Source organism: Rhipicephalus sanguineus, chromosome 10, assembly GCF_013339695.2.
Source record: "Rhipicephalus sanguineus isolate Rsan-2018 chromosome 10, BIME_Rsan_1.4, whole genome shotgun sequence".
Taxonomy (NCBI): domain Eukaryota; kingdom Metazoa; phylum Arthropoda; class Arachnida; order Ixodida; family Ixodidae; genus Rhipicephalus; species Rhipicephalus sanguineus.
Window position 1 is genome coordinate 41,029,257 of NC_051185.1, and position 22,009 is coordinate 41,051,265.

A 22,009-nucleotide genomic window follows, 5' to 3' on the forward strand; every position below is an offset into this window, starting at 1 on the left:
ATTTGCAAGTTGTGTTTTACACGATAACGGCAAAAAGATTGGTTCCTTACCATACGTGTTTGCATTTGTTGTTTTGTTGTGAGCCTTCATTGTGTCTATGTGAACCACTTATTTTGTAGGTTTCGCAAACCTTTACTGCAATTTCATTTTCTCATCATAATATCACGTTCTGCTTTTCAGATACCGTTTTTCATGGTGCTGAGGCTGAACAGGAGCGAGAACCTAGCAAGCCACAAGTCTGATGCCTCCAGCCGTCACCACGTTTTGATTTATTCTTAATCATAAGGAATAAAGATTGAAACATGATGCCTATTTCTGCCGTTTATTTTGCACTATATGGCACTATGCACACCAGTCACACATTTTAGTTGGCTATACTCATAGAAGCATGTAAATGAGGAATACCCAAACTTCTTAAGTGGAAATCAAACACCATCTTTTCGCGCTTTCTATATAACTTTGCTGGAAAATATGTGTTGTTTTGACGAGTTTTATTAAAATAATGCTAAAACTGAACTATTCTTTTTTTTGCAGTCGCTGGGCAGAACGGCAAGTATTATTGGACTTGCTTGAAATGAATACTCCACTATTTTCAACAGTAGTCGCGCAAAAGTAGAGCAAGGGTCAAATGAGTAGCTTAAAATACTTGTGGAGTCGCTTGACGCTTCGGTGTGGGTTACTTGACCCCGTAGGAGTCTTACCGGCAAGAGTCGTCTGACTCCCTATAAGTGGTAACGTGATCTTTCGGATGAGAGTCTTTCCACTCTTCCTAGAGGATCAGGGGACTCTCCTAGAGCGAGCCGACCCTGACCCACCAAAAGAGTCACCGTGACTATTTAAAGAGAGTCCTATACGTGGCAAGTCAGAACTCTCCGAAAAGAGTCACGCATACTCTTTTTTTTTCTTAGAGTGTGGTAGAATACTCGTCTGCCATGGTAGAATTCGACCGTCGTAGAATACTCCATTGACGGATGGGATTTCAACGCGGACCTTCTGGTTCAAATCCCATCCGTTACTAGGAATTTTTTCTTATTTCGCGCGATAGCAGTTGTGGGGTACTATTACCCCCTGTAAAGTCGTTTGCGCCTCATAGCGCACGCGCGTCTCGCGGATTAGCCGCGTTAGCTTTAACGGCCGCTGAGCGGGAGGTGGCGTTGTGCTCGCGCGACGTAGGCTTAGCGCGGTGGCGTTATCAGCACCGCCTGGCGGAAGAGAGGTTCGATCGGCGCACAGAAAACAGCAGCTAAGCTCTTTGGGGTTTGGCGACGTGCGCAGACGGACGTCTCCCGCGGTGGATCCGTGGGGACGATACCGCGCCTCGTTTCCCGTGGACCCCTCGTGGTGAGCCGAACGTTGGTGACGCCGCATTCGCGCTACCTTGTATAGGCCTTATGTTGCTTGGGCTTGTTATGTTTTCTCTGTATTGTATAGGCATTATGCAAGCGTGTTTGTAGTTATGTATCAGATTCGGCTGGCGAGCTCGTCGTTTGTAAAAAAAACATGTAGTGAAGAGTACGTGACGACGACAAAGAGCGAAGAAAGCAAGCCACAGTGCGAGCGACAGCCACGCGCCCCGAGCTTGCGCTTGCCTGGATCTTGGCCCTTGACGTCCCACGGCGTTCTCGCAGTTTGTACGTGAATAAATCACGTGACATTTGGTGGAGGTGCGGGGTTATCAATGAACAAGTCGATGATATGCTCACGCGCGGAGTCATTCAGCCATCGAGAGCCCCTGGTCGTCCTCTGTCGTGCTTGTGCGCAAAAAGGATGGCTCTATCAGATTCTGCGTCGACTACCGCCGCCTGAATAAGATAACTCGGAAGGATGTATACCCGTTGCCACGCATCGACGATGCCCTCGATTGCTTGCAAGGAGCAGAATATTTCTCGTCCTTGGATTTACGATCGGGCTATTGGCAAGTTCCACTGGCTGACCCTGACCGCCCGAAGACTGCGTTCGTTACTCCCGATGGGCTTTATGAGTTTAAGGTGATGCCCTTCGGACTCTGCAACGCCCCAGCTACCTTCGAACGAATGATGGATAACATCCTTCGTGGCCACAAGTGGAATACCTGCCTGTGCTACCTTGACGACATTGTTGTATTTTCCCGCGATTTTCCGACTCATCTTGTTCGTCTTCGCGCTATTCTCATGTGCCTCGCCTCTGCTGGCCTTCAACTTATTATCAAGAAGTGCCATTTTGCTGCGCGCCAACTCACCATACTAGGTCACGTCGTCTGCAAGGAAGGCGTTCTTCCGGATCCCGCTAAACTTCGTGCCGTGGCCGAGTATCCTAAGCCCAATTCCATCAAGACGCTCCGAAGCTTTATTGGGCTGTGCTCGTATTTTCGTCGATTTGTGCGCGACTTCGCTTCTATCATCGCACCTCTTACCAACCTACTGACAGCCTCTAACGGCCTGTCGGCTTGGTCACAAGAGTGCGACGAAGCTTTCATGACGCTACGGCGCTTATTAACGTCACCTCCGATACTCCGTCACTTTGACCCTAATGCGCCTACGGAGGTCCATACTGACGCCAGCGGTGTCGGTCTTGGTGCTGTACTGGCTCAACGGAAACCAGGATACGACGAGTACGTTGTTGCTTACGCGAGTCGAACCCTGAAGAAAGCGGAGTGCAACTACTCAGTCACTGAAAAAGAGTGCCTCGCCATAATCTGGGCTTTGACCAAGTTCCGTCCGTACCTTTATGGCCGCCCTTTCGAAGTAGTCACGGACCATCACGCGCTCTGTTGGCTCTCATCTCTGAAAGATCCTTCAGGCCGCCTCGGTCGTTGGGCGCTTCGGCTGCAGGAATACGACATTCGTGTTGTGTACAGATCCGGCCGCAAGCACTCGGACGCTGATGCGCTATCCCGCTCACCGTTACCGTCTGACACAGCTTCGCCGTCAGCCACGTCAGCTGTCTTGACGCCCCTTGACTTCGCAGACATGCCGTCGGAGCAACGCAAGGATGCGTGGATCTCCGAACTCGTCGACTTTCTGACTGGTTCATTGGTTCATCCAGCGTCAAGAACTCTCCGTTGTCAGCCACGCATTTCGCACTCCGCGACGGCCTCCTCTATCGGCGTAATTACGCACCTGACGGTCGGAGGTGGTTGCTAGTGATCCCGCGCCACATGCGCACAGAAGTCTGCACTGCTTTTCACAACGACCTGCAAAGCGCTCACGCTGGCGCTCTGAGACTTACAACCGCTTGCGTCAGCGATACTACTGGCGCGGCATGTACACGTTCGTGCGCAAGTACGTACGTGCTTGTACTGCTTGTCAGCAGCATAAAGCTCCACCTCAACGCCCAGCCGGTCCACTTCAGCCTCTACCTTGTCCGGGACGTCCATTCGACCGCGTCGGCATCGACTTATATGGCCCGCTTCCCCCGACTCCTCTGGGAATCGGTGGATCATTGTTGGCGTGGACCACCTCACCCGTTACGCAGAGACTGCAGCACTTCCAACGGCTACCGCAAGAGAGGTTGCGTTTTTTATCTTACGCAACTTTGTCCTTCGCCACGGTGCTCCCCGTGAACTTTTGAGCGACAGAGGGCGTGTTTTCCTGTCTGACGCTATTCAGGCCTTGCTCGTCCAGTGCAACATCGTTCATCGACTGACCACCGCATATCATCCGCAGACGAATGGCTCACGGAACGATTTAATCGCACACTCGGTGATATGTTGACAATGTACACGGCATCAGACCAGACCAACTGGGACACCGTCCTGCCATTCGTCACGTACGCGTACAACACCGCAACGCACGCGACCACCGGTTTCTCACCTTTCTTTCTTTTTACGGACGCGACCCGTCCTGCACGCTGGACACTATGCTTCCCTATACGCCGGACTCGTCTGAATATACTGCGATTTCTGACGTTGCCAGATACGCCGAAGATTGCAGACAATTAGCCCGTTCGCTGATCACCGAGGACCAAGGCCACCAGAAGCTACGGCACGACACCGACCGACCTCTCTCTACTTTCACGACTGGTGACCTCGTTTGGCTCTGGATCCCATCGAGCACTCCTGGCCTTTCCTCGAAATTACGTGCCCGATATCAGGGGTCCTACCGCATTCTTTCTCGCACGTCTACTGTCAATTATGAGGTTGAGCCTCTGAATGCGAAATCTTGCAAATACCAAAAACCACGGAGGAAACATGACCCCCTGGAGATGCGAGGTGGGCAATCCTCTCCTGGCGCTGTTCAATCGGTGCACAAGGAGAAGTTCAAAATAAGAATAAAACGTGGTGGCAAATCAGCTCTATAAGACCCCCAGGACCCACCGGTGGGCAAATCAGAGCTACTTCCTTTACGAACAAAGAACAATGTAGGTCAAACTATAGATACAGCCCTAAAACATTTAGGAGACTATAAAGGCAATAAAAGAAAATTTATAAACAACAGAACACAAAAACAAAAACTTTGTCACCATGAAATCAATATAAAAAAAAATGGGGGAGAGCTGTAAGGAGAGGAAATTATATTGGATTGAGAAAAAAAAAGAAAAAAAATTGACCGAAAGCAAATGCTCCCTCTCACTTCTAACGCTCTCTTCAAGAAAACGAAATTATTATTATTTCAAATGGTTGTCTATGCTCAGGAATATTCAAACTGCAATTCGCCAAATGTATTTGGAAAAAAAAGAAAACTAAAAAAGAAAAAAAAAGAAGTGAGCGACAAATGAATTAGAAAAAAAGAAGCACAAAAAAATAGAAGTGAAAAAAAAAGAAAAGAGAAAAGAAAAAGGATTGCGTTACAAAAAAAAGAAAAAGAAAGAAGAAAGAGGAAAACATAAAACAAAACAAAACAAGTGAAAAAAAAGAAAAAAAGAAAAAAACACCGAGAGAGAAAAATACAAAAAAGAAAAAAAAAAAACAGACTGATGCAAAAGAGAAAAAGAAGAAATAAAATAAAAGGAAAAACCAAACTGTGAAAATGGATGTGCATACAAAATATATATACATACTATGCTTACTCACGAATGCCAACCTCTAACTATCGAGGACCATTTGTCACGCTTCAAAATTCTCTTTTTCACAATTAAAACCATGAAATTACATCTCTAAAATTCATGAAGAAAGGTTAACCACACTAACAAGTCAACCACAGAATATGTAAGCGCCGCACCATTCTCTCACACTTTCAACCACTAGATATCAGTAATGTAATAAAAAAATGAAAAACAAGAATTCAAGAATAATTCAACTTAGATATATTCTCCGCATCTACTACTTACACGTAATCCAAGTCACATTCTACCGTGCTGGGGGGGGGGGGGGGGCGTCAGTAATCCAAATTTCATTATTTTACAGAGCACTTAATCAGTACGAGAAGTTAAACCAAAATCAACAGCCTGCCCCCCATAGGAAACAAGACAAGGAAGATTCCACGAAGACAAGACTGAAGAGCTACCACTTTCAAGATTCAGCACCGAAGATTAAACTCTGACACATGTTAGCATCAAGAAAGCAATGTAAACGTGAACAGTAGTTTTTTTTTTTTTTTTTGTCCGCTATTCTGGGTTGGGGTCCCGTTCTCCTTCCCCTTCAAAACTTAACTTGGCTCTGCCCTGTTCATTTTTCTTTTCTCATTGGCATTGCCTGCTATATTATTATGGTGCAGGCCGAGGTTTTATTCTTTTTTTTTCATACCTCACAATAAAGAAAGCTGACAGCATCCCACGATTTACATCGTCGTGGTCGGGAAATGGTCCATGTCAGCCGCCTGAAGCCCTATTACGACCCCGCTCTACTGACAACGCCTTAGGTCGCCAGGATGGCTCCGCTATTCACCAGGGGCCAATGTAGTGAAGAGTACGTGACGACGACGAAGAGCGAAGAAAGCAAGCCACAGTGCGAGCGACAGCCACGCGCCCCGAGCTTGCGCTTGCCTGGATCTTGGCCCTTGACGTCCCACGGCGTTCTCGCAGGTTGTACGTGAATAAATCACGTGAGAATGTGAATAAATGTACTTGTGTTGGGTGCTCGAAGGTGTCTACCGTGTCCGTGTGTTGCGAGAGCGCGCCTCACATTCAGACCCCACGCGGTTACGGACACCGGCAGCGGCGGCGGGCAACTACTCACTCACTCACTCACTCACTCACTCACTCACTCACTCACTCACTCACTCACTCACTCACTCACTCACTCACTCACTCACTCACTCACTCACTCACTCACTCACTCACTCACTCACTCACTCACTCACTCACTCACTCACTCACTCACTCACTCACTCACTCACTCACTCACTCACTCACTCACTCACTCTCCTTCCGCTACATGACATTCATATTACTTTTTTTCGGAAGCAGTTTCAAGCAATGGCGTGGCTCTGCGGTAGAACACCTTATTGCCAGGCAGAAGGCCTGGGTTTGATTCTCACTCGAAATGTTTATTTGCACATTTCTCGTTTTTTCGCTCACAACCAATGACGCCGACGCCGGAATTTTTGTGAAACGAGCTATTTTACGCTATCGCGTAAGTATGTATGCTGCAGGGAGGGCTTAAGGGCAATATTTTATCTTTGGAGATTCTCCAACTCGTGCTTCATGTGCATGATACACGAACATTTTTTTATTTTCAGGAGCTTGCTTCTTATGCTCGCGTGTTGTCCATTTTACGGCGGCGTGTACACTAGTGCCCATTGGTCCCGCCAGAGGCGTAGCTGCGCTCTCTCCGGTGATTTCAAGAATGCTCACTAGATCGCGCGCCGCCGCTCAAGGCGGCGCACACCACGCTCGGCGCATGCGCGAGTTAGATAGGTGACCGCTAGAGGGCCGCGCCTCTCGTTTGGTGCTCGCGTTTGGCGCGCTTCCTTTGTCTTCGCCGGGAGCTCACTCAATGAACAGAGGGCCGCGCCTCTCGTTCAGCGCTCGCATTTGGCGCGCTTCCTTTCTCTTAGCCGGGAGCTCACTCGGTGAACACTCTTCGTTGCCGCTACGCAGCATGAACAACCTCAGCCAATTAAGCAGCGTGGCGGGCTCGCAACGCAGCAGCATCTCGGGCTCGCCGCCAAGACCCTGCGGTGAGAGCCCGGGAGCCTGAAGCGAAGACGGCTAATGTATATATAACAACGTTGTCACGTCTATATATGATAGTAGAGGAATGCGCACGGAGGATTCGCGGGTTACCTGATCATCTCCGAGCAAGCTCCTCTAACATCATTCACTTCGTGGATATGGCGGCGATTTTTTTTATTGCATTTTGGATTGTCTAGATTAAGGCTGGTACGGCAGAGGTCGAAGCCAGGGCCTTGTGCTGCAACAGAGCTGTCCCCTTGATATATGTAGAAAAAACATGAAGCTAAATAAACGCGGTCAGCCAGAGAATGCAGAAACATTATGAAGAAGACTTGGAAAACCTTCGTCTTTCCACCATGGCTTCTGATCGACTTTCTTAGTACGATTTGCGTCTTAACAATATATGGCTACTGGCGCTCAATTTCACATACATCAACGTCCACCCTCCGACCTAAAACAGCAAGTCATTCGCACTTTAAACAAGAACAGTGTTTTACGAAGCGAAACAAGTTTTGACAGCCATGACATTCGTGAGGGGGCCACTTTCGAAAAATTTGCCCTCCTTCAGTATGTTGATTGCAGCCTATGTGGTAGACAATATCCCCGCGCAGACCCATGGATTCACCGGAGGCCTGTCACCAGTTGTCGTCGAGCACTTCGCGGATTTGATTGATCCTATTGTCGGTCCCGTTGCACTGCTGAGGCGCGAGACCTTGAGAGACGTTGAAAACACTCCAGCCAATGATGTACTCCCGGGTTCGACTGTAGCCCAAGTGGCGGTAGGCGGCGACCATCTGCGCATAGTGAAATGGGCGCACCGGTTCTTACAATTCGCTTGGGAAGGGACCGAGTGTCATAGACCATAAAGACGGATAGTTTGGCGGGTTTTTGAGATTGAAGCTCCTGAAACTTCCCAGCGTATCGAATTTTCAACATGAATTTTTTTTCCTACCTATACACTACGTTCTCTATGTACTCTCATCTGCTAACAAACAAAACAGAATTTAAGGGCTCGTTTTTTTCTTTGTTAGACACAATTTTAATGAAAACCAACAGAAAATGAATCCAAGGAAGGTACAGGTGACGCTATATGTAGTCATTGAACTGTAGTGTAGTAATTATAAAAATGTCAGAAAATTCGGCAGATCCCACGTACCGTGGGAATCGATGTGATGCGAAGCATGCGCAGGAAGGTGAGTGTGTCGCAATTTTTCACATTGAGCGAAATGTTACGAAATGACGCTAGAGAAATGTGCAAATGGTATACGCACGCACATATTTTGAAGAGTCGCACATGTTTTATATAACCAGTTGTTTACAGTTGAGCAATGATGCCAACAGCAACATAGGTGTTACCAACACCAAACGCAGTAAGCTGATATGTAGTGCTTATATTCTTCAATACTGGATAGCGCGAATTCGAACAGGACAATGAAGGAACACAGATGCACAGGACAGGCGCTACTTGCAACTAAGCTTTATAGAGAAAAGTTTCCCTGGATGTATACACAGCCGAGTGGCACGCGCAGGCGCACTGCACGTACGTTACAGTCACAGTTGCAGTTCTTAGAGTTTCGTTAAAGTTGTTATGCTTATACTTATCCATTATGACGGAGAACGCACGCACGTATCACGAACCCGCGTGCATGTGTGGGAGGGGTTCTACGCAGTTCCTGAATAAGGTCATCATCACAGTGATCAGTGAGCGCCAGCAGCTGCACAGGACGTGTTATCGGATCCGTTCGTGATCGTGGCTACGAACGGTCTACGTGTAGTGAAGTGCGAGCTATAGTAGAGCTGGTGGAAACCGCGGATGGCTTTTACGAAGAAATGATATATGCTGCCTTCTGTCCTGGACGTGGCGCCGAGGTGTTGTGATGCCCTGTCCACATCCAAGCCGTCTTTCATGCCGCCGAAAAACCAGGTGGTGTTCGGTTTTGATAAATCAATGCTGAAGTCACCGGTAATCATGAGGGACATGGTCCTCTCGGCAAAGTTATTGTAGGAAGCATTGACCCCTGTTTTTGCGTAATCCGCGTGGTCGACGTTGCAGACCACGCGGACGAGTGCATAGTAGCCCAGCGTCTTCTTGGGGTGCTCTCTCTTCAGCTCTCTAACTTTCCTTGCGTCGGCCGCTGTGGTGTAGTGGTTACGGTGCTCGGCTGCTGACCCGAAGGTCGCGGGTTCGATCCCGGCCGGGGCAGGTCGCATTTCGATGGAGGCGAAATGCTATAGGCACGCTTACTGTGCGATGTCAGTTCGCCTTAAGGAATACAAGATGGTCAAAACTTCCAGAGACCATCACTATGGCGTCTCTCATAATCATATCGTGGCTTTGGAACGTAAAACACCAACACTTACTATACCATTCCTTCCGTGTCAATGTACTATATGTTCGCGGTTACTGCGCTGATTGAGACTGTTATCACCTGTGGCACATATCCGCATAACATGAACTCTGGTATGCGGGTATGTGCCACACGTGACTGAGGGAAAGGGTTTCATGACGTACGCGACAGGTATTTTGCGTTATTCATGTCATCACCAGTGAATCGTGTTCGTCACACAGTCATCCTATGCTATGCAAATTTTGGTATATTAAAACTCATGGAGACGACCGCAAGAGTGCCCAGACGTAGGCGGCTAGATAGATACGTAGACAGAAACGCCCAAAGTGCCTAAGGTTCGCTAAGAAATGCTTCGCACTTAAAAAAATTATGTGCGCGCAATCGAATCCCGGCCGTGGCGACCGCATTTCATCATGATCACCATCAGCCTGACTACGCCCACTGCAGGGCAAAGGCCTCTCCCATGCCCCTCCAATCAACCCGGTCCTGTGCTTGCTGCTGCCACGCACCCGCAAACTTCTTAATCTCATCTACCCACCTAACTTTCTGTCTCCCCTTCGCGCGTTTGTCTTCCCTTAGAATCCAGTCAGTTACTCTTAATGACCGGCGGTTATCTTGCCTACGCGCTACATGCCCTGTCCATGTCTTCTTGATTTCGACTAAGGTGTCCTTAACACCCATTTGTTCCCTGACCCACTCTGCTCTCTTCTTGTGCCTTAAGGTTAGACCTGTCATTTTCCTTTCCACTGCTCGCTGCGTCGTCCTCAATTTGAAGCCGCTTTGTAAGCCTCCAGGCTTCGGCCGCATCTCGATGAAGACAAAATTCTAGAAGCCCGTGAATCTAGATTTAGGTGCACGTTAAAGAACACCAGGTGGTGGAAATTTCCGGAGCCCTTCACTACGGCGTCCCTCAATATCATATCGTCGTTTTGGACGTAAAACACCAACAATTATTGTTATTATTATTACCTTGTGTCGTAATGTGTCGGGAGTTTCGAATGACACCACGCTGTGGGTGCCATGCTTCGGTGCGAACATACAGCCACCGCCACCGAAGTAAACAGCGGACGTACCTCTCGGGTCGTGCTGGAAGAAGTCTCTGCACTCCTGAAATACCAGAAAAGCCGACACAGAATCTGACACTGACCAGCGTTATTTGTGAACACCTGTACGTCATTTAGAGGTTTCACGAAATCCAGTAAGGTAATACCTAACGCAAAAAGATATGAACCAGTGATTGTACAAGTAAGCCGGTCTCGTTCACCTCCTGGTAACGTGCGTCCAGATTCAAGACTAAACTGCGCTCTTTGCTCTACCTTTTTGTGCTTGCTTCCTTCATCCTTGGGCAGTACGCCACCTGTTGTATAGGAACCAACTAGCCTTTGGCTTTGTGCCAAGCGTTACGAGGTAGATCGACGCGTTTTTTTTTTTTTTTTTGAAATGGAGGAGCTTTGTGCACATCGTGGGCTTACCAGGCACGTCGACTACACTGGCGTTTGAGGGGTAACCTAAGCTATGACGTAACGTAAGCACTAACGTTGGAACACAGACGTTAGTTTTATCGAAACGAAGTGCACGCTACATTCATTCGTTAGCATATTCATCCGGGGTCGAGCAGCGCTTGAATATAGCTTGATGAGTCCTATGCGTACATATGTAATGTTTATTAGACTGCTTTATAAGCGGAAGTACCACTGTAACCACAATTGACGTTAACCCGACATGACGCTTGTGTCATGTGAGTACATATTTAATGTTTATTATCTTGTTACAAAATTAGCCAGCACTGCAACTGCAATAGCCGCTGAACTGCCATGACACCTGCGTAGCATGTTTTCACAAAGCAGTTTCAAGACCTGGCCTGGCTCTGTGGTAGAATCATTGACTGCCACGCAGAATGCCTAGGTTTGATCCTTGCTGGAATCATGACTTTTATTTATTTATTTTTTTTGCAGTCGTAGGGCCAACGCTGCCGATGCCGGATTCTCTTAAGACTCTTGCGTTTAAATTACCAATGTCTGTCCTCGCCGTTACTGGGTCGATATAAATTATGAATCAACTAGGTGTGGAGCATACCCGCATACCGTGGCCCGTGGTATACGGGTATGTGGCACATGTGGCCGGAGGAAAGGGCTTCATGACGTACGCCACAGGATTTTCAAGTTATTCATGTCAAGACCAGATAGACATGTTCGTCATGCCCTCCTATGCCAATTTCAGTCGATACCAAATTGTGGAGGCGGTCACGAGAACACCATGACGTCTACGCTTAAAGTGCCTTCGGTTCGCTAAGAAACGCTTCGCATTCAAAAGCATGACACTGCACGCATTTCCGTTTCACTCATCAAATTCATTGTGGTAATGTTGCGAATAAGCTCATTTTTTTTGGTAATCTTCTGGTCTGCATAGCTTTGTTGACAGGTGTACAATGCCATTGGAGAAGCCATGAGGGGTGGGTTGTGGGGGGGGGGGGGTTCAACGCGTAACCCCACCCCCGCAGATTTTTCAAATTTGCATGTGTATCTATACACGCACACATACAAACACACGCTTGGCTGCTGCCCCGAAAGTCGCGGATTCGATTCCAGCCGCGGCGGTCGTGTCTCGATGGAGGCGGAACGCTATAGGGTCTCGTGTACTTTGCTTTAGGTGCTCGTTAAAGAATCTCAGGTGGTCGACATTTCCGGAGCCCTCCACTACGTCGTGCCTCGTAATCACATCGTGGTTTTGGCACGTAACACCCCAGATATAATTATCACTATAAGGAAGACTTCTGGCTGCCAAGAATGCGCAGTCTTCGGAGGCGCGTTGGCATATGCCTGCGAAATAAAAATAAAGTAGCACCTGTACTTACTCTTTCGTAATAGCCAGACGCGTGGTCGTATGAGAGCATAAGATCGACATCACCATGGCCTAAATCAGCTATGCGTAGGTGGGTGAAGGTGTCGAAGCGCAGACTGACCGTCAAAGTGAAGTTCACTTTTGGCGCCCACACGCTGGCTATAAGATCAACGACGTCCATCTGAAAAGAACGACACCCAGACATTCACTACATCACGACACCATTGCACACATCATTGCTAATTCAAAGAGAACAAAGAAAACGGTCGTTATCCCAGACCCATTGGCTATTTACTGACGCCGAGCTATACCACATGTATGTAAAGCCGTGGCCTCCGCGATTAGCACCCGCAACGCGTCGTTGGTGCATCGCCGAAGCTCATCGCGGAGGCCACGGTAAAGCATTGGGCCTATTTTCTAATCAAAGAATTGCTTGTACCGCTCAGATCCCTTAAGATCCTGTAGCGTATGTTCATTGGCGCTTAGAACCAACTGCAAGATGTAGCCAGCACTGGTCAAATGCTCAGCCTGAAACACAAACCTTTGTTGATATTTATATTTATGGATGTACAACTTCTGAAAGGCAGAGCGACAACGCTGTCTCAGAATCGCCCTTTAATCTTAGAATAGACACTGTTATAGGGTAGCAAATAGTTTATTACATCGAAGCTGTATACCTCCACCCCGGAACGGTCCCGTCTCTGTGGTAGTGATGCAGAATTATCGATGGTACTATCGATACTATCGATAGCGGAGTCACTATCGAACTATCGATGGTAAAAATACTATCGATAGCGCTATCGATAGTAAGTACTATCGATAGTATAAAATGAACAGCGCGAACTCATTGCAGCATAAACTTGGTTCCCCGCGCGCGTAGTACACAGTGGTGCCGGAGGAGCAGGCTGAAGGGCAAGAAAGTTGACATGCGTGTGTTCTCCACCAGAGTGCTTCACTGATATATGATCATAAAGTCAAACTGTTCAGCTGTAGCGGGAAGAAAGCCGTTACATGTGGTGGTACTACGCGGCTTCAAATCTATATTGCACTTTATAAATATCAAAATAAAAATATGATCGCGATCTAAGTTTGTTAAATTAAGGTGTAACTGGTTGCTTTTGAATATGAATTTATTCATGGACATACTCTGCCATTTTCACTGCGAATATAATTTATTTCTCTCCCCGCAAATTGCTCATAAATTAAGTGAAACTGATAGTAGGCTATCGCAAATATTTTGGCAATATGGCCAGCCAGCAACATCATCATTATTCGCACCACTATAGGATAGTTTGTCACGTGGCTGTGAGGGTGAAGAATGCTGCAGAAAGACTGGGAAATACGTAGATCTTTATTTGGGCGAACTTGTGCCCAGAAAATGAAAACTCAAAGTACAAGCGATACACCCTGCACACTGATAGCGGCGAGAACAGTCGCCGGCCGTCGAATAATCTGATGATCGGTGGAACGCTTCGTCTTTTATACATAAGTCATCGAACCTTCCAGCGTTATCGCTGGTGCTCGCATAAGCTCTCGAATAAACTTGCCTATTCGCGTCCGGCGCGTAATCTTAACAAAATGATCTCAAACAATCGCGAAGCTTCTCAAACACTGCGGCGTGGTCCGCGCCAAACGCTCCTAACAGCCCTTGTTGGTGAAACCCGAATACATCAAAACAAAGCAATAAACACGAGTGCCAGTAATATCGCTAGTAATATTACTGATCGTACTACCGACTGGACTATTGATAGTTTGTCGATAGTAGTACTATCGATAGTTTGTTTACACTATCGATAGTTTAAAAAAAAACTATCGTTACTATCGATAGTCAATTTACCGATAGTTCTGCCACGGCCGCTACATAAAAAAAAAAAAAAAAAACAGGTGCGGCCTGCTGCGTGGCACTGAAACGGCGTCTGGGGCCTAGTTCTCCTTGCGACCGCTCTGGCGCCACAACAACGGTCAGCTGTTCACGGAGAAGCACCTCGACAGTCGCGTTCGTACGCGCGACACTAAAGGCTCTGTTATACTCCGACGTGCGTTCGCGTCAGCCCGCGGCTGCGGGAGTTGGCGACGTCAGGTTCGTCACGTTACGTTGACGCAAAAACAGAGCACTCTATACTCCCACTTCCGCGACGCAGTACGTCGCCTTGACGCATGCACATTTGAGTGCACTCGGCGTCCCTTCTTCACGAAGAGACGTAGACGGAGTGCAGTCTGGGTAACGTCGCCTGCGCGGAATGTCGCATGTCGCATCTCGCGCCGGCTGCAGCCGGGGCGCGCTGATGGACACGGGACGCGTCGGTAGCGCCGCGCGTCGGACTATAAGGTGCTGCGCGTTTGTTAGCGTAGCGTCGCTGTGCCGAGCGTGCGCGCGCGTCGACGTTACGCTGGAGTATATCAGCCCCTTTACTCCAATCAGGCCGTAGGTAACGCGTTTTATAGTTGCATATTACAGGTTGAATATTGAAGTCGTTATTAGAAGTACCGATTACCTCACATATGGGAACAGTTTGCCCTAGGAGTGCAACGTTTTGTAGAGTGGGCCTCAATACTCTCCACAAATGCTGCCCGTTTGACTCCCCTGAAATGAAAAGTGTCACTCAATCACTGATCCCGTTAATCGGGAGGCATTCGCCGGGCAGATTCCAAGGGCTGACTTATTGGTCCACCGAAACGCACCGCGAAAGCACACACAATTTAAATGTAGGTCTTTTAGTGCGCCAACGAACGCCGGTTGTGGTCCGAACACCGAGTTAGAGCCAAGAGTTGATAACAGAAACAAAATGTATTCTCAGTTAAAGCAGTACAAGCATCACACAAACTTGCACACTCGGCAGGTATCAATTACAACTCACAACATCACTTAGATGGTGTTTAAAACAACGGGAACGAACTTACCGTGCTACAAATGCACTCTCATCCATTAGAAACTATCCAAGAACACTTAGAGGCCTTGAATATTCACCAAACGTGTGCCGCCCACAATTCTTCGAACATTTCTCGAATATTTCTCTTCCAGGAAACACTCAAACAACCTACAGCTCTGATCACCGTCGTTCGGCGACACTCTTCAAAACAGTGCTCCCACGCCATCATCACTCGATCATCCAAGATCGACTGACCGCACTACACGACTCACACGAACAACATAACTTCGCCGACTTCACCATACCGTCCTACCCTCCGTCGTCTCTCGTTTGGATCCTTCCCGGTTTCGCGACTATTCCAAGTGCTTGTTGATTGTGTGATTAGAGGAAGAATAGGACGCCTAATTTCTGCAGCCCTATACACCAGAGCACGCCTGTCTCGCACCCAGGCTGCTGGCGAGACGAGCGGATACTCTCGCACCCAGACGCTAGGCTGACCGGGCTGCCGAGGCGCGCGCGGGCAGCACCAAGTAAACAGGGCAAGCTGCAGTTCTGAGGCTTTAATGTGCGAAAAAGTGCCCGTTCACGCCGCTTCAGCGTGTAAGAGCTCGTCTGGGCACTACTGCGTTGTCTTTGGATGCCAAAACAAGCAGCGCAACAAGAGGATATTAGCGTTGTCTGCGACGATTACGACGCGCCACGGAAATAGTGCCGGTGTGGTGTTTTAAGCTTCGCCGCGAGTGGATAACTGTGATTCAAGCAAAAAAACTAGGAGCCGAGTGAAAATGCGCGAGTAAGTACACTAATTGCGTGTATTCTGCAGTGTGATGCCCACCTATTTCATTTTGCGAACCTGATTTGCGTGACACGCAGCTGGGTTGAATGCAGGCGCGAGCTTTGTGTGGGGGTGCACTTCATACCTTTGAGCGTTTCCTTTGACGAAAGTCTCGTGCAAGGTAGTGCTTTCAAGGCCAAGCAATCAGCATGCTTTGCCACTTTCAACGTAGTATTAAGCTTTAGTGATTTGATGGCATCCACGCCTTCGAGATTTCGTCTTCAAAAGGTAATAAATGGCACGGTGCTCCTCAACAGCTGGTCAGAATTTCGTGCTTTCATTGCAGCGTTTGATGTCCCCAAATTTATTTGGACACGAGGCATCCAGCTGCACATAATACATATATTGGCACGTAAGTAAACAGTACTCGCGCCAGTGTCCTTTACGTCGCAGGCGTAGCTAACCGGCTTAACTAAGAGTAGCACAGTTTCGCTTGTAAAGCATCATCGTTACATGAATAAAATCGCGCAGGTAGCTTCCAAATGGGATCGCTGAACGATACTGCAGGTTATACTCTCTGATAGCACGCTTTTGTGAGCAAGACGCATTATTGTAAGAGCGCTCGTGAAACAAAAATTACGTTGCGCGAAACTACCCGTAAAGCGTACTCTAATTATTACGCGATGCATGCTGAAATGATCACATTCCACAAAACTTTGTGCACAACTTGTAATATGGCGCAACAAAACATCGTTTCACTCTTTCGCGAGCTGCACTGCAATTACGATTCACGCGTACCACAGCGACAACGTTTTTTTACAAATGTAACAGCGTACGTATCTGACGAGGTGGCTTCCGCAGCTCACTAAGCAGGTACTGTATACATTGTGGACTTGCATGAGCAAGATGTTCTTGATGTTCCAATAAAATCAGCGAAAATGTCCAGGCTGGAAAAGACGCGAAACACGCTCTCCGACGGGCTGAGTTTCGGGAGTTACACGTTTGCTCCAAGGTATATGTAAACTGGTAGCGTAACTTCCGTAGAAGCCCACGTGTCAAGCCGGTGGCTAGTTGTTGCAACAGTCGCCATCTATGTGAGGAGGGGACAAACAGAATTAAAAAAAAGAAAAAGATGACGTCACAACCGGAAGCGGAAATGACGTCACGTTTTAACGCGATGGGCGCGAAATTATGAAATTTTTTGACAGGGCGCCGCTTCTTACTTTTTTTTATAGCTGCATGTTCTTTTTCTTATCACTATGACGGCTCCATAATGGAAGCCTGCAAGATAACGGGAAGACGAAGAAGACATATTTTATAAATAAGGTGTATTTTATTGGCGAAATATTGCAGTTGAACAGGATATTACCCCAAAATATTTAACACAGAAATCAGAACTAGCATAACAATTCAACGTGCACACTGTAATGGTGTAATGTGGGCCCAGGATCCGAAATAATTCAACCGGCAGTCAGGTGATTCTGTACACACAACACAGACTTTAACACAACCGATAACTCTGACGATTCACACACAACACACTACAGCATTCCTTATTTACATTCTAAACGTCCTACGCGCCTCGCACACAAACTGTCCTACTCGCCGTTATGCCTGTTGCCGCTGCGGCGAGGTCGGTCGTCACCGGTACTCCTTGGGCAGTCAAGAGTCACGCTGCCTTGACCGTGGCGAGGTGGTAGTGGTGGTGATGATGGCACTGCAGGCCGGTAGATCACCAGGCCACTGCAGCGCAGGTTAGCTGCCCGTCGCCAACATGAGCCGCGGCCACCTCGTGACACCACTCGGGCCCCAGGACCTCAGGCCAGGAACAGACTAGGCTGCCGGTCTCTGTGTCAGCACCGGGCACAAAGCGGGAATCAGGCTCACCAGGTCCACATGGCTGCCGGACGCCTGGTTAAGCGATGTCGCAACCCGAACCGCCGACCAGCGGCTGCCGTTCCAACCGTGTCGCGCTCCAACTCCTCGAGCCGCACGCCCCGCTCGCGCTTCCTTTTCGTCGTCTTCCCCTCCAAGGCGTACCGCAGAGCAGAACTGTCGTTCCCTCTTCGCCCCGTCACGGGCCACATAATCCACATCATCACACACACAAACCTTGCACACGTGTTGCTTTTGCATCCGTAGACAGCGCAGCGTTTCTTCGCGTAGCGTGGCGGACTCATCGTCCCGAAGGGCGACAGCACGCCGGCCGTGCGCTGGCAAAACACAGTCACTGAAACGGTTCCCGATGGCTGCGATGGGCTATATTACCTTCTGCCAAGTACCACGACTAGAAAACAACGGTTATGCGAGGAAATATCTACGGACGACAGGCACAAACCTACTGCGCAAAAACGAGCGACGCCATTTGCCTCAACGTTTATAATCTATAAACGTTGATTTCCATCTCAATATGCGCAAAATCGTTGGCCCATGTTACCAGACTGCCTGCATGTGCCCGCTGTTTTTGAAAATAAACGAAAAAAATTGGCCACTCAACCACATACCCAAGACTAAAGTTTGATTAAAGTAATCTACTAATTTAATTCGTGACAAATAAAATTACAACTAATGAAAATGAACGTTTAATTAATTTTTTGTTTTCATTATTTGTCCCCCCCTCACCTAGTAGCGCTTTAATCGTCACGCGGGTGTTGATGTTTGTCGCAATAGGTTTCCGACCACTTTTCGTTCCGACTTTCGCGACCTATTTAGATTGACCTTGTTTGCTCTGTGTAGCGTCTGCTGGCGTGGCAGCCCGCGCATGTTTTTCGTCGCGTGTGCGATAGATGGCGCGACGCGCGATGCAAATATGGCGATGCGCATGGAATTCTCTGTGTTCTGGTCTATAGGGAGCACGGCGCAGCGTCCGCTCGTAGCACGTAGCGCAGCGACAGCTAGGGGAAAGGGATTCGTCTCGCCAGTTCGCCTGCTGAATCGGTCGGTTCCACTTTGATTTCTCGAATTCTCCCGATCTGCGCGGGTGTTAGGCTGTCGCGACCGCGACGGCGTCTTCGGTGAAGAGGGTAGGTGCTCGCCCTGGGCGCCTTTTGATGCTTGTCTTTTTTTTTTCGTTGCGCGCATCCGTTGGGGGTAACTGTCGGCGCAGTGGCTTGATGCTGTCGTCTGGATGCGGCGCGCGCCTGTTTTAGCGCCCGTTTGTGACAAAAAGAAATGCTCTGTTACGAATATTACGCTTCCCGACACTGTAGATCGCACGGAAATACGTGGTACTTCACAGTAGCGTCTTTTCACGCGTTCGAGTTGCACAGCGGCACACAACAGCTTCGCGTCATCACACCGCTAGAAAAAACCGTCTGCCACTCACGCGCGCACCAAAAAACCGTACTCAGGAGCAGGAAATATGAGGCAAGCTGCTCACACGCATGGTCACATACAAGAAAGGCACTAGAAAGCACACGAAAAAGCATACGGACACGCATAAATCCTGAGGCGACCACATCGTAACACGAACCGGCGTCTGCCTTGAGGACCGTGCTTGTGGCGCCCTCACCCAAAACAGCTGCCGCTCAGCCGACCCGCGCTCGCCCATTGACGGCGACGCGACGCAGCAGGCCGCACCTGTTTTTTTTATATAGCGGCCGTGCCAGTGCACAACTGCAACGCCGCAACTAAATTTCGACCTCGGGGTGGTTTAGGGGCCCTTTAATAATTGCAGGCAAATGGCATATCTTTCTTCGCAATTAGGCATACAGCATAGGGCTCACTATTCTTTTCAATAAAGAAAACGACAAAACAAGCATCAAAACCGCATGCTGGATGATAAGGTGCCTGTGAACAATGGGAACACCCTTCCACGCGTTCCCGATAAAGATTAGGTTGCAGCTGCTTTGCACTTCACACGAGGGCTTCGAATGACGTCAAACGGCCATTCCTTCACCCCGCGTGTGTTTCCCGCTTTCATATATAAAAGAGAAACCTGTTTAACAACTCATTCAGTTCATTCTAAGACTGCCATGTGCAGACCACGGGAATTAAAAAGAGCAGAAGAACAGCGTGAATACAGTGCTGTACAAAAGGAACGAATTCGTCTTGCTGAAAATGATAGCGGAACCAATCACGGTTTACCACAGCGACCACAAAGCGATGACCAGTACCATTTGTCTAAAGTAATAACAAAACATACCCTGCAGAACAGTTAATTTGTATCTATGAACATACACACAGTTCAGTTGGGCCCAAGTTATGAAACCGCCGGTTTAGGGTATTTACAAGAAACGATAGCAATGCACTAATGAACCGGAATGCTCTTGTATTCGAAGCACGCGTGGGAAATCCAGAGACACGATGTCCCGAAAGGCAGAGATCACACGAGCTCATGCCTCGTGTGATCCGTGTGCTTCGTTTATCACTGCGCATGCGCCGCCACGTTGGTTACACCGGCGCTTCACAGAGCTTGGTTACGCGCTCGCGTGTTCACCCCAACTGGGCTCATCGCTGTACCTGGTATTTTCCATCATGGCGTACTGATATCGAACTGAAATTGAAGTTGAAATAGTTCGAGAAAGCGTTCGGAGCGGACGCCAGCTGCACTCTGAAACCTGATTTCGCCATTGTTTTCAATGCACTTCCCGACTGTCTAGTAGAGTTTGTCGTGAGAAATGATTTACAAAAGTTCTTTAAGATCAACAAGGAAAGCTCTTGTTGCAGGATGAAAATGACCACTTAGAATACAGACGGCCGTCCTTGAACTTTGAACCATGACAGAGTCATTGATTGTCGAGGTGTTCAAATGTCTCTGAAAGAAGTTCTCTACAGTACGTTCCAAGGTGCTCCCCACCGATACAATCGGCCGAAGTGGGCAACACAGCTTGTGGGGCTTTCCAGAAAATAACACCTTCAAGAGCACTGACTTGAGCGTTCTGTGCAGCCTTCACCAAGCAACTGTAGAACAAATTTCCTCAGAAGCTTTACCGTCTCATCTTAGCGGTTGCTCGGGCAAAATTTTGTAGGCTTGAAATTCTTGGTCACTGCTTCAGCAGCTTTTTCTTCGTGTTAGAACTTGGGGCATAACAGTGAATCCTCCTTCTTTATCTGAATGAATAACCATGAGTCTGAACTAAGGCCTGGATCCGAGCTAGTTGGCGAGGTATAATAAGGCAAGTGAAGCGCTAAACACACGGACAGCTAAGAGATTGAGAAACACAAAGCACTTTGCATGTCCGTGACTTTTTGAGCTTCATCTTCTTTGTTGTGTAAGCATGAGTCCTTCTGATTTTAGCTAATTAGGGAATGATTTTGGGTAATGTTAGCAGAGTATGGAGCGCGGCGCCTGTAAGTGGCGGCACCCCATGGCAAGAAGCCCATACTATCCAATCGCCACTCTTGATTTATGACGGCTACTGCCCAGTGGCATGCTATCTGTTGTGTGACGTCAAACAGCAGGCGCCGCCAGCTCCGAAGAGAGTGAGCCCATGCCGCTGTATCAAAAGAGGGTGCCTGAGAAAGTGGCAACTTCGCGCTCCGCTTCTAAACTCTCCTTGCCGCGTGTGACAGCAAGGTTTGTCTGATCTGTTTATAGCTCAGTATCTGCTTTAACAGGATGCGTTTTCTCAAAAAGCCCGAGGGGTGGTTCATGACCACTTTATGCGTCTGTGTTGTGGCTATATATCTGGTACCACATTACACGAGCGAAGAATCTGCCGTGCGGAGAACGAGGCGCGCGTATAATGGACGCACCATTTTGACTTCGTTCGTAAGTGGCTGGCAGGACTGGTCCCAGGCTGACGACGGCAAGGCATACTTTGTGGATTCAAGGGTCAGCGTAAGGAGGAAAACCAAGCGGATCGTTCTGATGCTGCGAAAGAAGTAGCAATTTTTGTAGAAGAAGGAACACTTTGTATTAAAAGAAGTAGCACTTTGTATGCCGTAGCATCAGCAAGTTGTATTAAATGCAGTGACACTAAAAGTAGTAGCCCTGTCTGGTAAACATTTCAAGTTTGGAGGGCACTTCATTCAATGCTAATATTGGGAAGACAAAAAAAAAAAGAAGATATAAATGTCGATGACTGCCGCTCTAGCTCAGTTGGTAGAGCATCGGACGCGTTATTCGAAGGTCGCAGGTTCGGTCCCTGCCCGCGGCAAGTTATCTTTTCGTCCACTTTACTGTCTTCACATTTACATCA

General features: G+C 48.2%; 1 protein-coding gene across 1 annotated transcript; it reads right to left on the reverse strand.

Annotated features, from left to right (window-relative positions):
• Positions 1 to 7,400: 7,400 nt before the first annotated feature.
• Positions 7,401 to 21,683, reverse strand: LOC119372635 (uncharacterized). Its single transcript, XM_037643107.2, has 4 exons — positions 21,564 to 21,683; positions 12,235 to 12,402; positions 10,350 to 10,487; positions 7,401 to 7,826 (listed from the first exon to the last, which is right to left on the reverse strand). Exons 1-4 carry the CDS (start codon positions 21,564 to 21,566, stop codon positions 7,668 to 7,670), a joined length of 468 nt encoding a protein of 155 aa, XP_037499035.2. The 5' UTR covers positions 21,567 to 21,683; the 3' UTR covers positions 7,401 to 7,667.
• Between the last annotated feature and the right edge of the window lie 326 nt (positions 21,684 to 22,009).